This window comes from Solanum dulcamara, chromosome 11 (genome assembly GCF_947179165.1).
Source record: "Solanum dulcamara chromosome 11, daSolDulc1.2, whole genome shotgun sequence".
NCBI lineage: Eukaryota > Viridiplantae > Streptophyta > Magnoliopsida > Solanales > Solanaceae > Solanum > Solanum dulcamara.
Genome location: NC_077247.1, coordinates 19112907 through 19140903, shown reverse-complemented (window position 1 = coordinate 19140903; position 27997 = coordinate 19112907). Strand labels below are relative to the sequence as shown.

The window sequence follows — 27997 nt, the reverse complement described above, 5'->3', positions numbered from 1 at the left end:
CTACATCCAATATATAATATAGATATTGACTTGAGATAATTCTAAGTGGAGAAGAGAATTTATATAATTGATCACAACTTGTTTGGGCTGTGGCACAATAACTTTTGGTGGATCACCTCAAATATAAGTGGATCTACCAAAGAATATATAAAAAGGATCTCGAGAAATTTAAAGGAAAAACTACACAAAATAGACCAAATTGTGAAACTATTTACCCAAATTGGATTCAATCCAAACTATTTATCCTTAATAAATCAATAACCCAAACTATTTACCCTCATACCCCCCACTTTATCCTTTCTTATTTTGTGCATGACACCAGCATCACTATTTTGAAGTAATCCTCTGTGATACTCCATCGGTATATTAATATCATATCGGTATCATATAGAACTAAGCTTAATTATCTGTGATACTTCGTCAGTATATTAATATTCTATCGGTATCATATAGGATTGAGCTCTTTTTTTAAGAAATAAAAATGAAACAATTAAGAGAAAATTATTAACGTCACAATTTTATTTATTAAAGGAAAAATTACGCGAATAAGCAAACATTTACTAGTTAATTAGTTAACATACTTATAGTTTAGTTAACTTACAATTCGCCACTAACATTTAGCATTAATTACGATTCGAGTTTGTATAATTCACACGTTTGTATAGTTCAAAATTTATATAACTTCTGTATAATGTAATTTTGTATAATATAATTTGTATAACTATTGAAAGTTCTGATGTTTGTATTTGTATGAATTCGTTATTTTGAGTTTATACAAAAATAGCTCAATTATCCGCGAATTATACAAACGAGGCAGCTTAAACTATAGCTACAACCTGTAAATATGCAAACTATAACTAAGGAGCCTAATTAAGTTTATTATAGTGGTTATTTGTCAAATGTCCCCCTTTATTAAACTCTAAATTAGTAGAAAATATATTTTTTGTGATACTCCGTTAGTATAAAAAGATGTATGAAAATAATGGGGCATTTAAGGGTAAATACTTTCCCTTTTTGGATATAAGTGTCCTTTTTCCAAATTTAAATTCAAGGTAGATATCTATTTAGAAGGAAAAAAGAAATCCTTTTAAAGATAAAAATACAAAATTTCCTGTACAAGCTAGCTAGATGCTAAATCATTTCTCAACCCTCTCAAAAAAAAAAGAATGATATTTATATGTATCATAGAATGAATTTCTTTAAGTTGATGATCCAGGATTGAACTCAGCATGCTGTTGCACCACTAAAATTGAAGCTGTGGAAGAAAAGTCTGATGTGAGCAATAGATCCCCAATGGATCCCAGCTCCGGGCAGTCGCTCCACTCATCTAACCCACCTTTGAGCGGCGAAAAGAAGCCCAATCCTCTTCCTACCACATAGAGATCAAAATCTTGGCCTAGTGATCGTATTATTTTCACAGTTTCTGCCCCATTACTAGACATCTCCTCTGTACAAACTACTGATACATCATTTTTTACCTTCTGCCTAAACTCATTTACAAAACTGTCATCAACTTGCTTTTCAGCTTCATCTTCCATTGTGAGAGATAAATCTGCATCACCATTTTGTGTTGAAGTTTCATCAAGAATAATCCTCAAGACTGTTAGAGCTACCTTGGCATGTCTCGCCATGCGCAAAGCATAGGCCAACGCCTCTCTGTCATCACATCCCCCTATAAAGATCATGGCAATTTTGCAACTCCTAGTTTTACAATCGTCTATTTTACTAGGTAACAACGTGCCAAAACCACGATCCACAAGAATACCAACAGTACAAGGTGCAATTGCTAAAGTATTATTATTTACATATTTGTAAGCAGGATTCATTTCTTCCATGTTATTATGTATAGTTTGTCTCTTGTGGAATGGGAGAATGATTAGTGTCACCTGTTTTTCCTCAGCAAGGCTGCATACATCTTCATGCATTGTGCCATAAGGAGATATAGCAGTCAACAGCTGAACAGATAGCATTGGAGTTTGATGCTCTAATTTATTGAATGCAGCAATTAATTGGTCTATTTGTCCGTCTACTCTACTGAAGCTTTCTGAGCTAGTCCCACCAGCACCATGAACAATGAGCAGAGCAGTAGCATGTTTTTTCAGCTGCATGAGCTGAAGAGCAAAGATGCAAATTGGAGATCTTCTAGAGGCATGCGAGATTTCCAGGAGTGTAGTAATTCCAGCAACAGTTTGTACTTCATGAATACAAGTAAGGATTCGGAGCTCAACATCTGGTTTTAGGTTCTGTAACACCCTATGTTGGCTTGGCAAGAACTTCTTAGTACGTCTATAGAGGAAGTTCACAATTGGTGATGTTACTATGGTCATGAAAAAAATAGCAAACAACATGACGGCAAATCCATCTTCATTCATGACCTGAACAAGAAGTGAGATGGGATAAGGCTAAGATTACAATAAACATATAAGATTATGTTTTCAAAGTAGAACTACAATAAATAAGCATTAACAGCCATACATATGTTCAATTGCATCTCGTGGAACAACTATCACACTTCAGTTTCATTACCTTATCTAATGCACTATCAAACATTATGGTTTTTATAGGACATTTAGTTGGATGTTAATTTTTTCCAAATTTCAATGAATAAAACAAAAGAGAGACAATAAATAAATTTGTGCAGCTAAAGAAACTTGAGAAGATTACTTTAGAAATACTTGTATCACCTAATATCAATTATAATAGGCAGTGTACACTATGAATTAATCTTTCTACAATAAAGATAATTTTGATCATGTGAAGATGATAGGGAGAGGGCTTACAGTATGGTCACGCCCCAGGCTCATAGCCAAGACAGCTATCAGTCCTTTGGTGTTCATCAGTACTCCAAGAGTAAATCCTTCGTGCAATGACATTCTATAGAAGTAAGAAATAGCAATAGTGCAAACAATCTTGGGTATGAAAGACAAGAAGCTAACTAGAACCATCACAATCATGTCCTCTCTGTTAAATCCCCCTACATGAGTCCTCATTCCCAAGCTAGCATAATAAAAAGGCAGTAACAAGTCAGATGCAAAGCCTTGTAGCATCAACACAAACCTATGGCCCAACAGATCTGATGGTATGATAAGACCAAATACAAATGCACCAAGCACAGAACTCACTCCACATATATCAGTGATCAATCCACAAGCCAAGACCATTGTGAGTATAATACAAATTGTTGCTTCACTATAGTCTTCTCCTTCTCGAGACTTCCTAATCATCCATAAAAGTGCTGGATGGATTACAAAAATACTGAAAATGATGAAGAATATAGCACTAAACAATGACAAGTACATACTTGAGTTGCTACTAGTTATTGCTAATGAGAGTACAAGGAGAATCCATGAGGAAATATCATTAACAAGGGCAGAAGACATGGCTATTCTTCCAATTTCTGAATGAAGAAGCTTTAATTTTGCAAATATTTCTGCTATAACAGGAAGGCCAGTGACTGAGAGTGCTGCACCCCAGTAAAGGCACCCCCATCTAAAATGCTCTGGATACTCTGCGATAAAAGTGTACAAGGAAGCTCCAAAAAAGAAGGGGAAAAGAGCTCCAGAAATACCAATGCAAAGGGCTTTGGGGCCAACATTTGTTAATGCTCTTAAGTCCATTTCTAATCCAATAAGAAATACATGATAAATTAGTCCAAGGTTTCCCACGGTCTCCATCATCATAATTCGAGAAGCTGCAAATATAGAACCGAGTGTTGGAATATGTTTTCGCACAAATTCACTTGCAATTGCAGTTGATCCCACTAGTATACCTGCCTGCCAAAAGCATTTTCTCATGACCTCCGAGAATCAGAATAAAATCAAAATGAAATGGACAGCTCAAATTCTAATGAATTAAAATATTATTTTGAGAATTTAGAAGAAGAAGAAAGAAAAAATATGGAAGAAAAGCGTTAATTACCAGCAATTCAGCAGCGAAATGAGGTTGGCGGAGAGGTTTGAGGAGGAGAAGACAAAGACGGGTGACAAAAAGAACAATAGCAAGTTGAAAGATGAAGGTTGGGAGTTTGGAATCCAAAGGGTTGATTTCTTCCCATATTCCATTGTCTGTAATTGTATCGGTTAGGTAACATAATTTGTCAACAGCCAAATCTGGTCCATTCCCTCGGACATTATATGATGCAAGTTCTGGCGCTTTTAGGAAATTCGGTTTAACCATCTTTGATTTCTTATAATTACCTCCCGCTCCCTAGATCTACCGCCTTCGGCCACTCTGGCGACAGTTGAAGTTGCCACCTTTGGCCCACTTTTTTTTTCTGGAATAACTAAGAGAATGAGTTGAGAAATGATCAGAAAAATCTTCTTTCGCCATGGGGTTGATTGTATTTAGACAACGTACAAATCGATGGTTTGCCGTTCTATTTGGTGTTTTACTAGTTGTTGCTCTAATATGATTTTGGGATGTTAGAAGAAAAAAGAAAGAGAAACTTTCTCTCTCTTTCTCTCTTGATCCAAAATTAAAGGGAATGACATAGTATCACCATTTAAATTGTTTAATTTTGGCTTATATACTCCTAAATATATTTTACCTCCAAAATAATGATGATTTATAGTAAAATTCTAATATTTTACTTTTGATCCCTCTTTTTGCCTCGTATTTCATGGGGGATAGAATCACAGAGGATTTTTGAGAGTGAAAATAAAAATAGGACACAAATTTAAAGTATGTGATAAAAGAAACTCGTTTAAATTATGTAATGATCTTGAGAGTCATTTTTTATAATTTTTACAAAATTATCATTATACCCCTCCTGGTAGGGGTGTACATACATCGGTTTGGTTTGGTTTTTCATTAAAAAATAATCAAATCAATTACGTCGGTTTATTAAACTTATAAACCAAATCGAACCACTCTAATGTCGATTTTTGATTTCAATTTCTTTCGATTTTTCTCAATTTTTTGATTTTTTTTATAATTACACTGTGATTACCCAAAACAGATGCGCTGATCAGACTGCGCTACACTGAAAAATAGATCAAATTGAAGAGATTATTTCCTTGATCGTGTGATTTTATGCCGCACTTAAAATTTTCAATTGAAGGTAGTTTCCTTGATCGTATGATTATATTGCTTAATGATATCTCAAGACACTTGAATAAATAAAATCGAAAAAAATAAGATGTACAATGTCCTCTTCAAGACATTGTCTTAGGAAAACATATCAAAAACTCATGAAAAGACACAATATATGTCAATTTTTTTAGTCATATTACAAGCCAAAATATGAATTAATGTATGTAAACATTGAAAGTTATAAACTAATTTAAAAAATACTTACAACGCATATTATAATAAATATTTTTTTTGTGTATAAAAAAATAAAATTATATATGTATTATGTTAGTTTGGTTTGGATTCAGTTTGACTTTTTTTTCTATTAATACCAAACCAAACCAACCATGATCGGTTTAATTTTTAACGCCAAACCAAACCACAAGTCAATTTTTTATCAGTTTGACTTGGTTAGTTGGTTCGGTTTGACTTGACGGTTTTTCTTGTACACTCCTCCCTCCCGGTAGTTGCCCCGGATCATGTTTGACCAGTATTCGAAGTTGGTTTTGTAAAATTCTTTGAAAAAATTAAGGTTTGTGGAAAGATTTGAGTTTTGAAGGCTTAAGTTTTCAAATAGTGGTATTCAGTGTCATGCAGAGATTCGAGTCTCAAAATGAAATTATGTTGATTCCATCAGCTCTAGAATGTTGAATTTTTACTAGGAGAATTGACGAAATCAGATTTGGAGTCATATCGTGAATTGAGATCCAACGTTGGAAATTGTTGAGTTTTTGAGTTTAGATTTGACTTTGGTCAACATTCAAAGTTCGTATGCTCAGAATGGAATTTCAATGACTCCATTGAATTTGGGGGATGATTTTGAGTCTAGGGGTGATCTTAATTGAATTTTTAGAAATTCCGACCATGATTTCATATTTTGAGGCCTAAAGTTAGTTTGGTTTGTGACTTATCGGGTTTTTAGTCAAGGAGACCCCAAATTTGAATTATGACGATTCTATTGAGTCCGGAATATTGAATTTAGTAAGATAGCATATAAAATTTGTGTTCATGAGATTCTAAACGAATTTCGAGGGTCAATTCGGCAACTTTATGACTTGTGTATTTTGGGTTGAGTTGCTGATATCTGGTGCAACCTCACTTTTGCGAGGGGAGTGCCTCTAAAGAGACTCCCGCTTTTGCGACAGGGGTCACTTAAGTGGGGTTCGCTTAAGTGAACCTGAGTCGCAAAAGTGACACCCTTGTCTCTTAAGTGACATCTGAGAGTGTATTCTCGGGGTTTAACCCCATTTCTCACATTATGAGTTTGAAAAACCATTTAGGGGAATTTTTAAAGAGACTTTTTGCGGGAAATGGATTGGGTAAGTGATTTTGACCCTAAAACTTCATTTCCCCAATTATCAAATGTGATTTTAACATCAAAAATTGAGGTTTTGATTGGCAAAATTTGGGGATTTCCTCAAGAAATTCGAGTTTCTTAAAATGGTGATTAAGTATTATTTTTAACGTTGTTATTGAAATGGTTTTCTCTAAGAAGTTCCAAATGCTTTGAGAAATATTTTCATCCAAAAATTTCCATATTTAAACCCCATTTTTGAAATTTGATTTTTGAGTCATTTTACCCATTTTCCAAATTTTGTGATTTTGGGATCAATAGTTCAGAATTTGATACTTTCCGGCCTTTCACTTTCTGCTTGGGGAACAGTCTTGAGATGTTCCAGTAGCTTTGCTTTATTCAACTTCATTTTTTACAAGACCAGCTTAAAGCCTGGATTTTTTATTGTGAATCATTATTTGAATAGATTGTGATGTTTTGGACTCTATTCGAAAAAGAAAGGCTCAAGTTATTGATTGACCATGATTTGACTAAGGTAAGTGAATATTTAAAACCCGTAAATCTTGTAAATTACTTGAACGTTCTTTCATATGTGTGTTGGGGAATAATGGGAACAAGGTTTGGGGTGATAATCATGTGAATTGTGCTTAATGAAAGATCGGGGTTAATAATAAGACTGTGTGCTATGATGTGATCGAAAACGTGAACAACTTGACTTGAACTTGACATAAACTTGATGAAATGCTATGATAGCCTAAATGTGATTGCGAACTTGATGAAATTGTCATTTGCTCATTGTTGATTATGGAACTTGACTTGAAAATACTTGCTCACTGATTGATAAATAATTGTGATAAAAAGGGGATATGAAATGGAGACTTGATGACGTATAATGATATAAATGATGTAATTTTTTATGTTAATATCCTATTGATAGTATGACATGAATTGTGTTGATATAAATTGTGTTGTGACTTTGGACACTATCATTCTCTTATTATTTGTGTGAATATGCTATTTGCATTGGTTCTAAAATAATGCGATGAGACCTGATTGATGACTATGTTGATGGAAAATGGATTCGTCAATTGATGACTATGCCAATGGAAAATGGCTCCCGCAATTGATACTTATGCCGATGGGAAATGATTTCGGCGATTGATCATGATGCCGATGAAAAATGGTTTCGATGGATACATTGTTATTTTGCAGCCCCCATGGGTTCCGATCTGTTATACAGGAAATGTGTATCATTAAGACAGACATGCATCACTTTATGTGACATCACATTTCATTGCATTACATCTTATTGTCATTGTGAAGTTATGTATATGCCCCTTGTGTTTTTGTGATTGGTTTATTTGATATTGATGTGACTTATTCGGTGATGCTGATGAGCTATTATTGATCTATGTGCTATATGAACTGTGTTGTAATATCTCGGGCGTTTGAAGGTTGGAATATGATATAATAAGGTTAAAGATTGCAAAAATGGCCTCAGTGAATTTTTACGCCAAGTATTTTGAAAGATAATTTTTTCTATAAAAAAATGCATTTTCAGTAAGGTGCGCAACAGGTCTGCATCGTGGACCTACTCCCCCAAAGTGCAAATTTTTCCCAAATTAAAATTTGGCCAAAATTCTCATTTGCTCAAAATTGGCCTATCATGGACCATCTCCGCGTTATGGACCTAGGTTAATTTTTCCGTTCGATTTCAGTTTTTAAGTAGTGGCACTTTAGACTTTTCTCTACCTATTAGCTAATAAACCTAGATGTTTTTAGGACTTAATTTGACCCTATAAACTACCCTAAATCCCTTTTCCCTCGTTATTTCACAATTCATCTATTTCGAATAATTCTCTCTCTACAAAAGCTCTAAAATCACCATTGAAGACATTTAAGAAATTCTCGTAAGATCTTCATCAAAAATTCTTCAAGTTTCTTCTAGATTCACATTCAAGGTATATGGGCATTCATCCAATGGTACCTTTCACCCATGGAGCCCAAAAAATTCTCATCTTTTTAAATAAATTTAAGTATGTATTTTTATGAGTTTGATGATCTCAATTTCAATTACATGAATTTTGATTTAAATTATGATTATAAATCTATTTTAATATGAATTAATGATTATTGCATGGAATTGATGGGATTTTCCATGGATTTTTCTACATTACTCTTTAGGGTTCATGACATGCATGATGGGTATTTTCAATTATATTTTTAATTGATATTATTTTCATGAATTATGTATGGTTGATATAAATTATATGATTATGCATGTTTTCAATTCAATTTCATGATTTCCAAGTCAATTGATTATAAATCCATGTTTTCATCCTAATTTCAAGTATAAGTCATGATCATGAAATTTCAAATGTTCAAGCAAGTTTAATAAAAGGGTGAATTAAGACCCTAATGATACTCATTATGAAAAAAGATTCATAATAATATAAGGCTTACAACCACATTATAAAAATCACATGATAATGATCTATTCCTATGAACAAGTTTTTATGAATTGGATTGGTAGCCTTGATTTCCTTTCCACATGATAAGTTTAAGTTTTCAATACAAATATGAACTATGATTATGAAAAGCTTATGATTTTTGACAAGTATATTTATGATAATGACATGTATTCCGTGTGATGTTGACTTAGCACAGAGAGGAATTTGAGGTGGGAACTTGAGCCAAGGGGTCCTTAGAAGCAATCTCTAGTCCCTTAACTACGTTAGCACCATAGGTTGCCTTTATGACCTAGCTAGTGGATCCATATATAGCACATGATGATGATGATACGGAATCTACCTTGGCAAGTAGCCTCTCTCTTCTCGATTCACATTGGATTCCATGTTATAGCTCGCATGGTCTTAAATGTCAGTTATGGCTCTATCCCATATATGTATGGTCCTTTTGATGTTTTAAATGACCAATCCTATTCTTTATCTTCTTTACATAATAATCTTATGGTTTATTGTGCATTGACTCTTCTCATGTCTACTTATGATTTTACTATCTCTTTTTTTATCTATTTGAAATGGTCATTTGCACAACATGGTTTTATTATACATTACATTGCCTATATACTTAGTAAATTCAAATGTACGATGCTCCATCCTCTTCTCGTGGCTAGTTGGTGATTGTTGAAGATTGTGTGGTGAGTCCTCATGCTTTGAGGGCAAACCGAGTCTTTATTTTCTTTTTTTTCATTCTTAGACTATGTTTGTGCATTGGAACTATTCCATATCATGTTATTACTTTCTTTGAGGATGAGCTAGGAACATGTCCTAGCCCCCCACCTATATAATCATGTAGAGGCATGTTGGATATATGTAGGGGGTCTATGTTGTCTTGCTTTATTCTAGCTATGTTTTGTCCTTGGAATTCTTATGAGTTTCCGCTTATTGTTACCTTATGTATTATTATGATATGTTAAGAGGCTTGGTTAGGATTTCTTTGGGAGTCCTAATCATCGTGTCACACCTAGGGCCTAGCTTGGGTTGTGACATGTGTAGTATATATTGGGCTGATTTATGTGCAGGTTGTGGTTGAAGTGATTTGGTTAGGGTGAAAGGAGTTCCAATGTATTTTAGATTTACTAGGGTGTTCTTTATGACTCGTCCTAGCTTTTACGACCAGTTCTGCAAGTTCGTAAACTTGGCCTTGAGGGATCCTTTAAACTTGGCCTCTGAACTTAGCTTACAGGGGATTTCTACGAGCCGTTATCTTGAGGATGACCCATCCTGACAAGTCGTATAACCTCTCCTGAGGGTAACTTAAACTTTTGTTCGAAGGGTCACTCTACGACTCAACTTTATGAGCCGTAGAAGGACTCATTCACCTGGATAGGTTTAAAATTATTGGACTTTGCTCCTTGGTTCCAACTTTCCAAATTATGGAGTCTTACAATATCTCCCACTTGGAAACATTCGTCCTCAAATGAGATTAACTTATCATAGGAAAGAAACGAAAAGAGGACTAGCAACCCAACATGAACATGATGACATCTTACTATGCATGGAACATGAAAACTTCAACTTAACATAAAATCATAACTTTTTTAAAATCAACTTTTACATGAATATGCATGCATATGAATGACATAGGAGGAACTGAATACGTAAGAGTTCAACTAGATTGAATAAGAACAACTTACTACTTTAGGCTTGAGTAGAGAGAAAGAGGTACGGGTATCATGTCATCAAATCCACCTCCACCTTCCAAGTAACACTCTTTACTTGTTGACTCCTCCATAACACTTTATCGGACACAACTTCTTTGTTCCTTAACTTCTTGACTTATCGGTCTAAGATTTCCATCGGAACTTCTTCATAAGTTAAGTTTTCCTCAACACTTAAAACTTTCAATGACACAATAGAGTTTGGATCACCACGAACTTCCTTAACATAGTCACATGAAACACTGGGTGAACCATAGCCAACTCAAGTGGCTAATCTAACTCATTAGCCACTTTACCAACACGTCTCAATATCTTATAAGGTCCAAATATCTAGGGCTCAATTTCCCTTTCTTATTAAAAAGCATTACACCCTTTATGGGTAAAACCTTCAAATAGATCCGATCATCCACCTCAAATTCGATCTCTCTTTTCCTAACATTGGAATAGAACTTTTGACTACTTTGAGCTGTCTTTAACCTCTCTCTTATGAATATTACCTTCTCCATAGCATCCACCACTAAATATGAACCAATCAAGGCCATCTCACTAACATCAAACCATCCCATCGGGAATCTACATCTCCTTCCATACAATGCTTCGAAAGGATCCATTTGGATGCTAGAGTGATAACTATTATTATAGGCAAACTCAATCAATAACAAGTGTTCATCCCAAATTCCTTTGAAATCAATAACACATGCCCTTATCATATATTCTAAAGTTTGGATCGTTCTTTCAGCTTGACTGTCGGTTTGAGGATGAAAAGCGGTACTTAACTTGACCTTAGTATCGAGACCCTTTTGAAATGATTTCCAAAAATATGAAGTGAATTGTGTACCTCAATCCAATATGATGAACAAAGGCACACCATGCAGTCTTACGAACTCTCGAACATTCAACTTAGCATAATCTTCTGCACCATAGGAAGTCTTGACAGGCAGAAAATAAGCCGACTTGGTCATCCAATCTACAACAACCAAATGGAATTATGTTGCTTATTAGTACGAGGCAAACCCATTATGAAATCCATGTTCACATCTTCCCACTTCAAAGTAGGAATCTTAATATCTTGGGACAGACTTCCCGGTCTTTGATGCTCGACTTTGACTTGTTGTCAATTTGGACACATAGCTACAAACTCCGTTATGTCCTTCTTCATACCATTCCACCAATACACTTCTCTCAAGTCACGATACATCTTGGTGGAACCCAGATGAATCAAATATTGGGAACTATGGGCTTAATTCACTATCACCTCTCTCAATCCATCAATATTAGGTACACACAACCGACCTTAGTGAAGCACACCATCTCTCCCTTGGGAGAAAGCCTCAATAGCTTTTTCAGCCACCAACTTTTTTAACTTGACCAACGTTGGATCTTGGTCTTGCTTGGCCTTGACATCCACTACAAGAGACAATTCCGAACCATTATGAACAAGAACACATCTATCATTGGAATAAACCAAATACACACCTAAACGTGCCAACCTATGAACATCTTTAATCAATTCTTTCTTATCTTCGTCAACATGTGCCACGCTACTCATGGATAATCTACTTAGTGCATCGGCAACCATATTTTCCTTACTCGGATGATACAACACACTCATATCATAATATTTCAACAACTCAATCCATCTTCTTTACCAAAGGTTCAAGTCTTTTTGCTTAAACACATAGTGTAAACTCTTGTGGTCGGTGAACACATCCACATGGACACCATAAAGATAGTGCCTCCAAATTTTAAAAGCAAACACAACCGCTGCTAGTTCAAGATCATAGATTGGATAGTTCCATTCATGCACCTTAAGTTGCCTAGAAGCATAGGACATTACCTTACCATGTTGCATCAGTACACAACCAAGACCAACCCTTGAAGCATCACAATATACCACAAAACCATCAGACTCTTCCGGCAAGTCAAGATAGAAGTGGTAGTGAGATGATCCTTCAATTTTTGGAAACTCTTTTCACATGCTTCTGAACATTGGAACTTCACCTTATTTTGGGTCAACTTGGTCAAAGGTGACGAGATCGATGAAAACCCTTCCACAAACCTCCTATAGTATCTGGCTAGGATTGAGAAACTCCTAATATCAAAAGGAGATAATGATCTAGGACAATTTCTAATTGTTTTGGTCTTCTTAAGATCAGCCATAATCCCTTCACCGGATATAATATGACCAAGAAAAGCCACTTCCCTTAACAAAAACTCACATTTGTTGAACTTTGGAAATAATTATTTGTCTCATAGTGTTTGCAACACAATCCTAAAGTTATTTGCATGCTCCTCCTCATTTTAGAGTAAACCAAAATGTCATCGATAAACACAATCATAAACATATCTAGATATTACTTGAACACCCTATTCATTAAGTCCATGAAAGTCGCGGGAGCATTGGTCAAACCAAACGACATGACTAGAAACTCATAATAGCCATACCTCATCCAAAAACCCATTTTGGGAATGTCACACTCCCTCACCCTCAATTGGTGATAACTAGAATAAAGTTATATTTTTGGAGAAGTAACTTGCCACTTGCAATTGATCAAACAAGTCATCTATTCTTGGAATTGGGTACTTATTCTTGATGGTTACCTTATTTAATTACCGGTAATCAATGCACATACGTAGTGAACCATCCATCTTTCTAATAAACAAAACGGGAGCACCTCATGGAGAAATACTTGGCCTAATGAACCCTTTGTCTAATAAGTCCTTCAATTGATCCTTCAATTCCTTTAATTCTATTGGAGCCATCTGATAAGGAAGAATAGAAATAGGTTAACTACCCGTAAGAAGGTATATACCAAAATCAATCTCCCTTTCAGGAGGGACACCAGATAAATCATCGGGAAACACGTCCGAAACTCATTTATAATAGGGACCGATTCTAAGAAAAGGGCTTGGGAAGTCTTATCCCTAACCCTCACAAGATGATAAATACAACCCTTGAAAATCATCTTCTGGGCTTTAAGACACGAAATGAATTGACCTTTAAACACGGAGTTACTACCCTTCCATTCTAGGACCATCTCATTTGGGAATTGGAACTTAACCACTCAGGTTTTACAATCAATAGAAGCATAACATGCATATAGCGAATCCATCCCAAGGATGATATCAAAATTGGTCATCTCAAGCTCAACTAGATCACATTAAGTAACTTTATGAAAGACCATAACCGAACAACTTCCATTGACTCTTTTAGCCACAACCGACTCACCTATGGGAGTATAAATAGAGAAAGGCTCTAACAGTGTCTTGGTACTAACATCAAACATCATGGCCACATAAAGGGAAATAAAAGATAAATTTTCACCCGGATAAAGCAAAGCATAAATATCATAGTAAAAGACTCGTAACATACTGATAACAATAATGGGAGTCTCTTCCGCCTCTTACCTACCATGAAAAGCGTAGAACCTATTGTTGCGTTGACCACCATTTGGCCACCTTGAAAACCTAGCTTTGAGGACGAACATATTTACCCTTACATCCCTTAGCATAGTGACCCGGCTTACCATGCTGGTAGCACATATTCAACCAGGCTAGATATTCACCCTTGTGGTTCCTACCACACTTCTTGCATGCGAGAGTAACTTGGCCTATAGGAGAACCTCTTTGAGATTTAGGGTTGGGCACCCTATATTTGCCAAACCTTGGAGTAGTAGCATTAAAAGACCCTTGTCTAGAGTACTTTTGGCAAAAACAAGGATGTCCACCACTTCTAGACTTAGCATGAGAGTATTCACTATCATTGGTCCTTGGCCCCTTAGAGTCCCTATTCTTCAACTTTAGCTTCTCACTTTCTACTTGCTCTGTATAGGTCATTGAGTCTAGATATATCCATCTCCCGAATAAGCATAGTTATTTTGCATTCCAATGCAACTATGTCTGACACACCTGATATAAACTTGCTCATATGAGCTCTTGAGTCAGCAACTATAAATGGAGCATATTTTGATAATTGAGAAAACTTGAGGGCTTACTCTCTAACACTCATTCCACCTTGCTTAAGGTTGATGAAATCCTTTACCTTGGTCTCTCTCAACTCTAGTGGGAAAAAGCGATCAAGAAACACCCCTTTGAACTCATCCCAAGTCATGGGCTCCGCATCTCTAGGCCTCACTTCTCCATTAATCAAACCAAATTTAAGAAATACCCATCAATTAGTACGTAGCCAACTCTGCCCTTCTAACTGGGCTAATCCCCATGATCTCAATAATTTTATAGACACTATCGACAAACTCTTGGGGATCCTCATTAACTTTAGAACCCCAAAAGCTCCAGAGGATTCATCCTCATGAAATCAAAAACTATTGTTATGACCATAATAACATCCGGATTAACGAAAGAAACCACCTAATGGTTTACTTTAGATGTAACGGCTTGAGCAAGGACTTGAAAAGCCACTCAGAACTTGGCATTAGAAACTTGATCATTTATAGGGTCATTCAAATCTTTTTTCTCCTCTTCAACCACGTTTCTTCTAGCGGGGTATCTTCGTGGAGGCATATTCTGAAAATTCCAAAGAACAAGCATTAGAGGGAAAAGACTTAACCACTCTACCGCACGACATAGATCATGAAGAAGTAAGATTTTTCCTAGGATATTTTGTAGCCTCCTATTCATGGATGTGGAGCATTTCACACGACTGAATAAGACTGTACTTAGTGTGGCACGTTAGACTCCTTAGGACTCTTGTAAACCTTGTGCTCTGATATTAAGTTTGTAATGATCCAACCTAGGGCCTAGTCATAACACAACGATCGGAATGCGAGGGACCCCAACCATAAGTCATCTTAGCATATATCGCATACATAAGGTAAAGAACAATATATAGATAAGCAGAAGTAATCCATAAGTGAGGAATGGGACTAAGGGATATTAACACAATAGATGTCCAAAGGGACTACACCATACAATGTCTAAACATGCCTCAAGTTTAACCTTTGACAGGGGCTTAGGACAAGCTCTTAGTTCACCCTAACAATAAAAGAAATGTCTAACAATAGTAACATGAAAAAAAGTCTTGTACTCGGTAGAATAAGGACTCACCAACTCCTTGAAAATCTAAGGAAAACTCTAGCCAGGAGCGGGGTAGTCATGAGTATCTTTCGTCCCTACATTATGAGACAATGTAGGCAAAATATGTATTAGTACATTTAAATATACTAAATATGTGAGGTATGTATGAATAATTAAAAGAATGTATCAATATGCCATAAGATGCATGACCAATCATCATGAATATGAGTATAGCTTAAAAGCAATTTTAAACATAAGAACTCTTGGTCAATGCATATCATCAAAGTTCAACTTTCAACTCATAACTTGACATCTCATAGTTTAACTTGAACTTGAACTTGAACTTTTATGGGATAGGACCTTTAAACTTATGAGAGATCATGGACATGTGAAATATATTAGTAGTCATAGTAAGAAATACCTTAAACATTGAGATAAGGACCTTATAACTTATTAAGATCAACCGTTAACCGACATAAACCATGTGAGCTATAATATGGAGTCCCAACGTTTACCCATACATCATAGAAAAGATGGAGACTACTTGCCAAGTTAGATTCCTATATGCTTAAACAGATCCACTAAGCTACATTAAGGATCGACCCTCAACTATAGGTGACCCTCAAAGGAATCAAGCCTCTTCTAAGGGTGATCTTTTATCCTATGGTGGCACATAGTTATGGGACAATAGGATCTTTCTATGGGTCTCTTGCCTTTGCTATGGGAGAAAATGTCTATACCAAGGTCCACTCAGTGCTAGGTAAACTCTCAATGGAATCACATAAACATAATCATAACATAGTAGGGAAAGATAGTAACTACCTATCAATCCATCTATTAACATTTAGGAATAGCTCATCTAATTTGGTGATTCATAAGAATCTATAACTTCAGTAAGAATTGTCCTTATCACCATCTCAAGACATCTAATGATCTTAACTCATCCAAGTTTTAACTTTAAAATTATAATCCAGTTGTAACTCATTGAAAATTATCTTTATAAATCATTTAACTTATTATTAACTCATAAAATCATCTTTACTTCATAATCATAGCTTTAAATTATAGCTTTATGCATGGGCATCTATAATTCAACTTGAAACCATTCAATTCATATAAAAACATGCATATAAATATCATTGATAACATTTAAAAATAAAATCAAATTATCCCAATGCAATTCATCAAAATTAGGGTTTATAATCATTTGTAAATTGAATGAAAACTTGAGAAATCTTTAGGAATTCATGGGAAAAAAGGGCCCATGAAACAATCCTCACATACCTTGCTTGAAATCACTTAGAATTGAGAAGAAACCTTGAAGAAATCTGGAAATCCTAGCTTAAAATTGGAGAGAAGCCTTGAGGGAATTTGAGAGTTCCTGCCTTGGAAATTTTGAGAGAATGAATTGAATAGGAGGGGATTTTGAATAATAGAGTATTTATAGACTTTGAATTTGGACATAAAAGTGTCTAGGGTCATTGAACCGATCTTGAAAAAAGACACAATTGTCCTTTATTAAAATTTAAAAGTTAAGCCTACAGACCGCTTTATATGGGTTGTCTTGGAAATGATGAGCCGTCTAAATGACTCATCATGTAGGTCTGAGAAATGGTTCTAAAAATATAGTCTATGAAGTTTGGGAATGGGCAGGGTTTACGACCAATTTTCAAGTAAACAACCTGTCTTTTGGACTTTTCCTGCAGGACCCAAAACCTGCAAAATACAAGTTTTTGAAGTTTAGTGACACGTGGTATTTATGACCCGTCCTGGCTTCTACGACTCGTCTTGTAAGTTCATAGACTTGGCCCTGAGGGATCCTTGAAACTTGGCCTCTGAACTTAGCTTACGGGGGGTTTCTACGAACGTTATCTTGAGGATGACCCATCCAGACAAGCCATATAACCTTTAATGAGGGAAACTTCAACTTTTGTTCAAAGGGTTAATCTAAGACTCAACTATACGAGCTGTAGAGGGACTCATTCACCTGGATAGGTTCAAAATTCTGGGACTTTGCTCCTTGATTCCAACTTTCTAACTTATGGGGTCTTACAGTTGAATTATGACCAAATATTAGTAGGGTTCGATGAGTCATTTGTACGACTTGTAGGCGATTCGATGACTCATAGAAGCGAGTCGTAGAAGGGAATCAGAGGCTTAGATCTCAAAACTTTCTCAAAGCCTGTAGGACGACTCGAGTTAACGAGTCGTAGGAGTCTTAACAACTCGTAGGGTCGATAGTCAGATTTCAATGGCTACAAATTTTGGAACTTGAGTTCTATGACTCATATTGACGATCCGTAATAGTTTTGACGATTCGTAGGCTTGAATCGTATGTCCAAAAATCTAAATTTAATGAAGGGTATCATGGTCTTTTCCCAATTTTGATTCAATAAACCTAAATGTTTTTATGGGCAATGTTCAGCACATATATCTATCCAACCCTTCATATTTTCCCTTATTCTAAATGGTTCTTCAAATTTCCTTAAGTCAAGACTCTAAATGTTCTTTCAAGGTCTTCTTACACACTCAAGCTGGGGCTTTAAGCTCAAAAAGGTTTCTCTTCAATTTCATTGTGGATTCAATCAAGGTATGTGGTATTGATCCATGGGTTCCATTCACCCATGGAGTCCCAAGGTTTTCCTTAAATATCTCTTTAAATTTTATTACTTTCCAACCCTAGTTTTTGATAAATTGCTATGGGTTATTCCAATTTCATCTTTAATTGTTATCAATGATCATTATAAGTTTGATTCTACATTTATTATAGGACTTCAAGTTGGATTATGAATGCCCAGGCATAATGTTTTTCTCAAATAATGATTTTCATAAATTATGAGTAGTTTCAAAGAGTTTTTCAATAAAAGCTTTATAAATGATGTTTGAGACTTATGGAATATTGGTGAGGGTTATAAAATATGATTTTAATGATTTTCTATAAATTTCCTTCATTGAATATTTAGGGTTATGATATGGATTATGGGTACATTTAATATTGCTTCAATTTGATGTCATCTTCATGAGATGTGGGTAAGTTGATATATAGGATATGATCATGTATGTTGTTAAGTCAATTTCATGAGTTCCAAATCAATTGATCATGCATTCATGTTTCCACCATATTTTCAAGTATAAGCTATGATTATGGTTTTCAATAATTTCAATGAAAGCTATACAAATGTTTGACAAGGCATATGAATTAGTTTAAAGGAAGTTATGAATGATGTTTTTATGATGTTTCAAGTAAGTTAATGATAGGGTGAGTTAAGACCCTAAAAATATTTTATGAATAAAGATAAGTAATAACGTAAGGTCTATGCTCATATGACATGAGACAAGATTAAGGAGCTATTCTATGATTATACTTTTAAACGATGGACGGGTAGCAGATATGGCCCCTCCCACATGATGTTGAGTTTATGTCTTATGGTTTGCCTATTTTGTTTGAGAGTTTACCTAGCACCAAGTGGACTTTGAGATAGGCAATCTCTCTCATAGTAAAGGCAAGAGACCTGTAGTAAGATCTCATTGTCCCATAACTACGTGCCACCGTAAGATAAAGGATCACCCATAAAAGAGGCTTGATTCCCTTAAGGGTCACCTGTAGGAGAGGCTCGATCCTTCATGTAGCTTAGTGGATCCACTTAGGCAAGAAGGAGTCTACCTTGGCAAGTAGTCTCCCCTTTTTTTCTGATGTAGGGGTAACACCGGGACTCCATGTTATAGCTCACATGGTTTATTCGGTTAATGGTCTCTCTCACAAAGGTATAAGGTTTCTCTTTCAATGTAAGGTATTTCTTACAATGGTTAATATGTCTCTCATAAAGTAAAGTATGTTTTCTCACTCATGGTTTTGTGACTCTCAATACGATTTAAGGTCTTTTCTACTATTTATGATTTTATAATTTCTTTAAGTTTCCTCATTATAACTCATGATTATTCATGCATTGTACAAGCTATTTTCATAAGGTTGCATTATGGTTTTTAAAGGGCAATTGTATCACTCATGATTTACTATTACGTGTAAGTGGTTTACTTATTATATATTCTAGCCTTGATCATACATCATTGTTTTTATGTCATGTATTGTATTGCTCACATACTTAGTACATTCAAAGTAATAACGTATACTTTTGATTGCCTATATTATGTTATAATATAGGGCTCAGCGGTCATCCTACACACTCGCGTGGCTAGATAAAGGACCTATTCACTTAATTTGGTAAGTCATCATGCTTCGGGGACTACCTAGTGAGCCCTTACATTCTTGTTACTTCTAGACTATGTTACCATTTTTAGATGTTTTCCTTTCTTGTTTGAGGAGCTAGTTGCTTGTTCTATGCCCCCACCTATATTAGTATGATAGAGGCATGTTTAGATAAAGAGTTGGTGTAGTCCATTCGGGCATATGACTTGAGATTTCATTTTCATTTCTAGAATTCCATATTGAGATTATTCTTCCTCTTGTTCTTATTATGTTTTATCTTACCTTATGAATTTAATGTATGCTAAGAGGATTGGCACCATGTCATGGATAGGCCTTAGTCCGGGTTGTAATAATTTGAGAGTAAAGTAAATGACTAGTGTGGTTATTATGTTATGTTAGTATTAAGAGTGTTGGCTTCAGTGAAGTACTGAGAGGCGTATGTGGGGGTTGATAAAATGAGAATGTCTACGGTTATAATGGAAATGTTTGATAGGGGCACTATGGAAGGAGTATCTTATGGTATTCTCCCTTGGTTTCACACATTCTTATGTGACCGTCTACTTTGTTCGAGACGTGGTTTGGAGTATGATTCACTACATATGGTCATGCGTGTTTCCACTTATGTGGATGGATTCCTAGTGATGGATTAGGTGTACCGATCCAGCAATGTCTTTTTGATAGGGTAGGATGCTTGTGCAGACTTAGTCTGTTTAGATATGATAGATTTGGTGGTTTTTTGGGTAGTTGAAATGTTTCGGTTGTTTTACAAGTGACATCTTGCCTATGAGAACTTATGGAAGAACTACCATGGAAATATACAGTGACCTGTAGTTTTGTTATTCACCTCATCGTCGAGTTCATATTCCAGTTATGTATAACTAAATGTGGGGGCCTTTGAGCCTATTGATATCGCTCTTAAAGTTTGCTTACAATCATAGCTACTAATCCACTATTTTCCTCTAGCATTGATTAGAAGTTTTATATGCTTGGGTGTATCACTCTCTAGGAGGTTATTCAATCATTTTCTTCTTTTGGTTAGATAAATTTTTTTATCCAGTGATGACTATCCAATGTCTAAAGATCAGATTTGTATAGCTTAAGCTCGTGGGAAAATTTGGTTGTGAGAATTGAATCTTGATAAAATTTGGGATGGTTTGTGTATTATGAGTGTGGTGGCTAGCTTAGGTTCACTTCTGATTATAGCCGGTATTTGTTCAGAATTCTCTCATGGTTATGTGATAAAAAATTATCCTAATGGTTATGATGTGTTTTATAGGGTTTTGGTTCAAGTTTGGTCTATGGGTTAGTATGTGATTTGGAAATTATTTTTGATTTGTAGATTTGCCAAACTTCGATTTGAAAGTTTAGTTCTTGGTCAGTGGATCCTGATGGTATGGTTTTAATATGAATTCATTTGTAGAGGCAATTACTGGCGTAGGAAAATATGCCGCCGACTCTTTATAGCATTTAGGATGCTTCTTTCTTTTACTTTATGTTCGAGGACAAAAATTATTTTTAGTGGTGGATACTGTAATGACGTCGAATGTCATTTTTGATAATTTTTACAAAATACTATTTTACCCCTCCCGATAGTTGTTACGAGTCATGTTTGATCAATATTCGAAGTTGGTTTTGAAAAATTCTTTGAAAAAGTTAGGGTTTTTGGAAAGATTTGAGTTTCGAAGGATTAAGTTGCCAAATGATGGTATTTGGTTTTATTCAGAGATTCGAGTCTCAAAATAGAATTTCACGATTCCATCAGCTCTGAAATGTGAAATTTGGTTTAGGAGATTTGACCAAATCAGATTTGGAGTCATATCGTGGATTTAAGGTCCTGAGTTGGAAATTGTTGAGGTTTTGAGTTCAGATTTGACTTTGATCAACATTCGGAGTTCGGATACTTGAAATGGAATTTGGACAACTTTGTTGGATTCGTATGATAATTTTTAGCCTAGGGGTGATCTTGGTTGAATTTTTAGAAGTACCGAGCATGATTTGATATTTTGAGGTCTAAAGTCAATTTGGTTGTGATTTACCGGGTTCCGGGTCAAGGAATCCTTAAATTCAATTTTTGATTATTTCATTGAGTCCAAAACGTCGAATTTAGTATCATATCATATAAGGTTTGTGTGCACGAGATTCTGAACGAATCCTGAGGGTCAATTGGCGAACTTTGTGACTTATGTATTTTGGATTGGGTTGCCGATATCTGGTGCAACCTTGCTTCTGCGAGGGGAGTGCCGCTAAAGTGACTCATGCTTTTACGAAATGCCTGTCTCTTTTGCGACAAGGGTCACTTAAGTGGGGTTCTCTTAATCAAACCTGAGTCGTGAAAGCGATGTCCACGAAAGCAACACTTTTGTCGCTTAAGCGACCTCTGAGAGTGTATTTTTGGGGTTTAACCCCATTTCTCACATTTTGAGTTTGGAAAACCATTTAGGGGCGATTTTGATGATACATATTTTGGGGAATCAATTAGGTAAGTGATTTTGATCCTAAAACTTCATTTCTCCATTATCAAATGTGATTTTAACATAAATAATTGTGGTTTTGATTGGCAAAATTTGGGGATTTCCTCAAAAACTTCAAGTTTCTTAAAATGGTGATTAAGGATTGTTTTGAGCTCTGTTTTTTAAATGGATTTCTCTAAGGAGTCCCAAATACTTTGAGGAATATTTTCATCCATAAATTTCAAGATTTAAACCCCATCTTTGAAATTGGATTTTTGAGTCGGTTGACCTTTTTTTCCAAATTTTGTGATTTTGATGTTGATAGTTTCTGAATTTGATTGTAAATCCTTATTTAAATAGATTGTGGTGTTTTAGACTCTATTTGAAAAGGAATGTCTCAAGTTATTGATTGACCATGATTTGACTAAGGCAAGTGAACTTCTAAAACTTCGTAAATCTTGTAGAGTACTAGAAATTGCTTTCGTTTGTGTGTTGGGGAGTAATGGAAATAAGGTTTTGGTTGATAATCATGTGAATTGTACTTAATGAAAGATCAAGGTTATTAATAATACTGTGTGTTATGATTGTGATCGAAAACGCGAACCTCTTGACTTTAACTTGACATGAAATGTTATGGTAGCCTAAATGTGATTGTGTACTTGATGAAATTGTCATTTGCATATTGTTGATTATGGAAATTGACCTGTAAATACTTGCTCACCGATTGATCAATAATTGTGATAAAAAAGGTTATAAAATGAAGACTTGGTGACTTAAAATGATGTGAATGATGTAATTGTTGATGTTGATATCCTATTGATAGTGTTACGTGAATTACATTGATATAAATTGCGTTGTTATTGTGGATACTATTATTCTCTCATTATTTGTGTGAACATACTTATTTGTATAGTTATGGAACATTGTGATGAGACCTAATTGATGACTATGTCGATGGAAAATGGTTTCGGCGATTAATGACTATGCCGATGGAAAATGTTTCTGCCGATTGATATTTATATCGATGGGAAATGGTTCCGGTGATTGATACTTATGCAAATGCGAAATAGTTCCAGCGATGCCGATGGAAAATAGTTTCTGCGATTGATGATGATGTCGATGGGAAATGGTTTCGGCGGATACATGGTTTTTGTGTTGCTCCATGGGTTCCGGTATGTTATACAGTGGATGTGTATCATTAGGATAGACATGCATCAATTTACGTGACATCACATTGCATTACATTACATCTTATCTATCATCGTGAAGTTGTGTATATGCCCCTTGTGTTTTTGTGACTGATTTATTTAATAGTGATGTGACTTATTCGGTGATGTTGATGAGTTATTACTGATCTATGTGCTATATGAACTATGTAGTATAGATTGGCCAATTTCTGTGCAGGTTATGGTTGAAGAGGTTCGACTGGGGTGAAAGGAGTTCCAGTGTCTATTAGATTTACTCCATTTTGTTAGTTGTCTTGCTGAGTACCGTGTTGTTTATTACTCACTTCTTGCTATCTACACTTGTGTAGGTTCCGAGCCCGAGCATTGATTCAATCTTCCTTCTATTATCTGAGGCTTTTGAGGAGACTTGAGAGGTAGTTATTCGAGGACGGCGATCTCCCTTGTCCCATTTTATTATGATATGTTCTATTTGAGAAACAAAGATATTGAGACTTGTACTTATTTTTATTTCAGTTGTATTAGAGGCTTGTACATGTGACAACCAGTCTTTGGGGGTTATTGTAGTTGATTAAGACTTTCGCTTTATATCTATATTTATTTTATTTAAAATTGCTTCCGTATTATCTTTCCGTAATTTGTGGGTTTTAGACTGACTTATCTTGTGGGAATAGATAAGTGTCATCATACCCAGATTCGAATCGTGATAAATTAAGACTGCTCATTTAGAAAATAATTTTTTATTTTCTAAAAAGTTTCTATTTGAACAAAAGCCTAACATTTAAAAGGTCTTTTTGTGTTTGTCAAAAGTGCAAGAAAATTTGAAGCTCATCGATCGAAGAAAAATGGCTTTCACACTTGGAGAAAATGCTGTCCGTTATCTTTATCCTTTCCACATTCTTGCTCTCTTTTATTTCAATCTTAGCACGTCACATTCATTTAAACAATTTAATTTTCTCAAACTAGGCTGCATTTATCTGTATTGAACAAAAATCAAATCTACATTTACCTTTTACTTTATCATTGAATCACCTTTTTTAAAATATGTACTAGTATATGTATTCGCGCGATGCATAGGTTATTTTAAGAAAAAAAAGAATCTAAGAAAATTAATGAAAATATGTGTATATGAACCTTATAATTTATATTAGAAATATTTGATTCTTAAATTTTTGGATTATCTTACTACATACTGAAAATTTGTACGGTATATAGTATCTATCATATCATTACGGGCATTTTCTTTTATGCTATGCGCTAAAAATTGTGATTTCATTTAGTTAAGCATATTTGATCATGTTATATTTGATATATAAAATGTAATTTTATTTCTCAACGTGGTACACCTAATAATAAAATCACAGTAATTTAAGGAAAATCAATTATATAGTCATCCAATAACTTTTTTGCTTTTTTTTTTAAAAAAAATTGTATTTATTCACTATTTCAACAATTATAATTTTTACATTGCTAGATGATTTTTTATTAGTTTGTCATTTGATTTAGCGCATGTTTGGCCAAGCGCTTGGAAGGTTAAAAGTATATTTTTTTAAATGAACTTATTTGGATAATTTGGAAAACTGCTTTTAAATAGAAGCATAATTAATTTTTTGGTGATTGGGAAGAAGTTAAAAAATTGTGTTTCTTATAAAAAAAATAGAAATAGAAAACTAAAATAAAATTCAAAACAAAAATATCCCTACCATTAATACATATTTATCAATATATCACTTGTTAATTAATTAACATATCTCATAAGTTTGATTAAGTTTAATTTTAGAACTTTATCCTTCATTTTTACACAAAAAATTCTCAAATTTATTTTACATTTTATATATTATTATTTTATAATTTAATTTGTGGAATGATTCTTAGCTTTATATTGTTTGATATTTTTAATTATATTAAAATCATTATGTTAATATTATATCAATATTTAATATTTTCTTTGATTAATCTATGTATAATGTTGATGAAAATTTGAAATATGTAGTGTTTATTTCTTTATAATAGATATTCAAAATAGCTTCTCTCTATAAAATAATCTTAACATTAAAAGTGTATTGATACTTATCACGTCATAATTTTTCTCTCAAAAGAATTTTTTTAAAAAAATAGTCAAATAAAATCTACTTATCAAAAACAATTTTCAAATAAATTAATCAAATACAAATCATTTTTTTCAAAAGCATTTTTTTGAAAAGCCATTTTATTAAAAATGCCTTTAAAAATAAGTATAATTTAGTTGTTTGGTCAAACATGTATCATTGTGTATTACTCTTTTTTTACTATGACATAGACATTTTTTTAAATTCTTTTAATATTCTTTGATTTTTTAATCAGTTGTTTACAACTCTTCAAATTTCTCTTAGTGCCTAGTTTATCACAAGCATACTAAAAGCTGACATATTTGAATCGCCGAACTCAATAATTTTAAAGCAATTTTTATATTTGTCTTAATTAATTTGGTGAAATCCATTGGTGGCCTCCTAAAGTTGGCACCAACTTTTACTTAGACACTTAAACCAAGAGATGTTCATCTTAGACACCTCATGTAGGGGTCCATTATGTCAGGTTGACACTTTTTACACAGTTGGCATCTCGCGTGTCTTGCACCTATTTGAGGCGCGTAGAAGCTCTTCTTTAATCTGATGTGGCATCACACTTGGCCTATAACGGTAATATCTCTCCCATCTATGTATTTATACCCTTTCTTCTTCAATTTTTCCCTAAATTAGCTTCTTAGCTTCTTTCTCTGATTTGAAAAAAAAAATTCTCTCAAAAAGAATAATCATCCATATCTCAAAAAGTAGACCCCAACACAAGGAAATACCCAAAAAGCCCCTTACTTTATCAGTGCAATTTTTTTTTCTTCTTCTTCTTCTTCTCCATTTTCTAGCTGCCATTTTTCATCCATGGTGAAATAAATTTGATGATACCAAATATAAAGTGAATTGTGTTAAATAGAATTTCTTTCTACCCCTCGTCATCGTCTCCAACCTCATTGCTACTACGAGCTCACTTTTTTTTTATAATAATAAATTATATATATATTAAAGCATTGATTTTTGACTTGCATAGACTCAGAAATCCAACAAAAAAGAAAACCCAGAACATACACCTTCTTGAAGAATGAAACATGCAAACACATAAAGTAGTTGATAGAATCTTCGATTTCTCCAATGTCAAAAAGTCCGACAAAATATGTCACGCCCTGGTAGGGTACCCTAGACGTAACCGGCACCCGAAGGCCATTTCTGACCTCCGAGCGAACCACCTGGTCCAGTCACACATTCATTCAATCACATTCTCTTAGCAGAAACTCAATTAAAGAAATACTATTCATATATGGGGGCCGAAGGCTAAACATTTACAAACCCAACAAGGCGATAAAATAAGACTCCTCAAAATAACAGTTCGACCTCCCCACACTCCAGTCTATGAAGCCTCTATCAAAGTCTAAGAGGTGCCAATGACAAGTCCATGGCTACCAACAATCAAAGTAAAGGAAATGTCAACAAAACTGTACATGAAGGCTCAACATCCTCCGGAAACTAGGAGGACTCACCAACTAGCTGAGGGTGTAGGTAGATCTTCAACGGAGCGCCGGTTGATGATCTCTAGTACCTGTCTCTGCATCATGAAACGATACAGGCCAAATGGCATCAGTACATGGAATGTACGAGTATGTAAAATGGCCGAATACAACGAACATCACGAAAGAATTAATCAACTCGGAAGCTCAACTCAAGAGGAATAATAACTCAATCAAATGTCCTAAGTCTAAACAAGAATATGATTTAGACGGGACCAATCACATACAATTCAACTCAATCTGACTCAGAGTACTATCAAGACCTATTTGGGAGTTTCTCTTACCCGACAACCATCACTTATGAGCCAGTGAAAGTACAACAAACCGACGTTGTTGCCGCGTCCGTTCATACCTTGCCAGGGTATGAACGAATCAACCAATCATGGATCCAATCCAACCAAGTCCTATAATGTCAAGACAAACATCTCAGGGAAGCATCCGACTTTAACGGTTCAATCCCCCCTACGTTTGGCGACGTAGTTATTGGGTTCGAGTATGGACTTTACTCTTGCCCAATTCGATGCTCGATACTCCTCCCAAGACTCAATGGTCATAAAACTCCATCCAATCAACTCAATCAAATCATATCGACAAGTCTCATTACAACCTTGTCAACTCATCAACTCTATCATGATCAAATCTTTTCTAATCATACTATCCGGTCAATCTCAGTCATATCTTTCAAAAGAAATTTGAATGCACATTTATAGCAACATATAAGCACAACCAATCATTTCCTCTATCCATTTGCTCAATCTTTGAAACTCATCACAACTCCAAGGCTTTAAGTCAACAATTTAAGATAAGCAACATTTTTAAGAAAATAGCATCTTTCATCATAATCCACATAATTAAGAAGATCAATAAAACATATTTAACAACTCATCTTCATCGACTCATACTCACATAAAGGCTCAATTTAGGAACTTCTTGGCTCAACAACATCAACACATATAGAATCAAATACATAGGAGACAAAG

At 34.7% G+C, this 27997-nt stretch overlaps 1 protein-coding gene across 2 annotated transcripts; it reads right to left on the bottom strand.

The window, feature by feature from the left end:
• Window positions 1-1059: 1059 nt before the first annotated feature.
• LOC129875165 (cation/H(+) antiporter 15-like) lies at window positions 1060-4474 on the bottom strand. Of its 2 annotated transcripts, none has more exons than XM_055950606.1 (3): window positions 3919-4474; window positions 2781-3773; window positions 1060-2375 (listed from the first exon to the last, which is right to left on the bottom strand). In XM_055950606.1, the coding sequence occupies exons 1-3, from the start codon at window positions 4174-4176 to the stop codon at window positions 1200-1202; spliced, it is 2427 nt and encodes an 808-aa protein (XP_055806581.1). In that variant the 5' UTR covers window positions 4177-4474; the 3' UTR covers window positions 1060-1199. The 2 variants fall into 2 exon arrangements, with proteins under 2 accessions (XP_055806581.1, XP_055806582.1); XM_055950607.1 differs by having other exon boundaries at window positions 2781-3769; window positions 3919-4005.
• Window positions 4475-27997: the final 23523 nt, after the last annotated feature.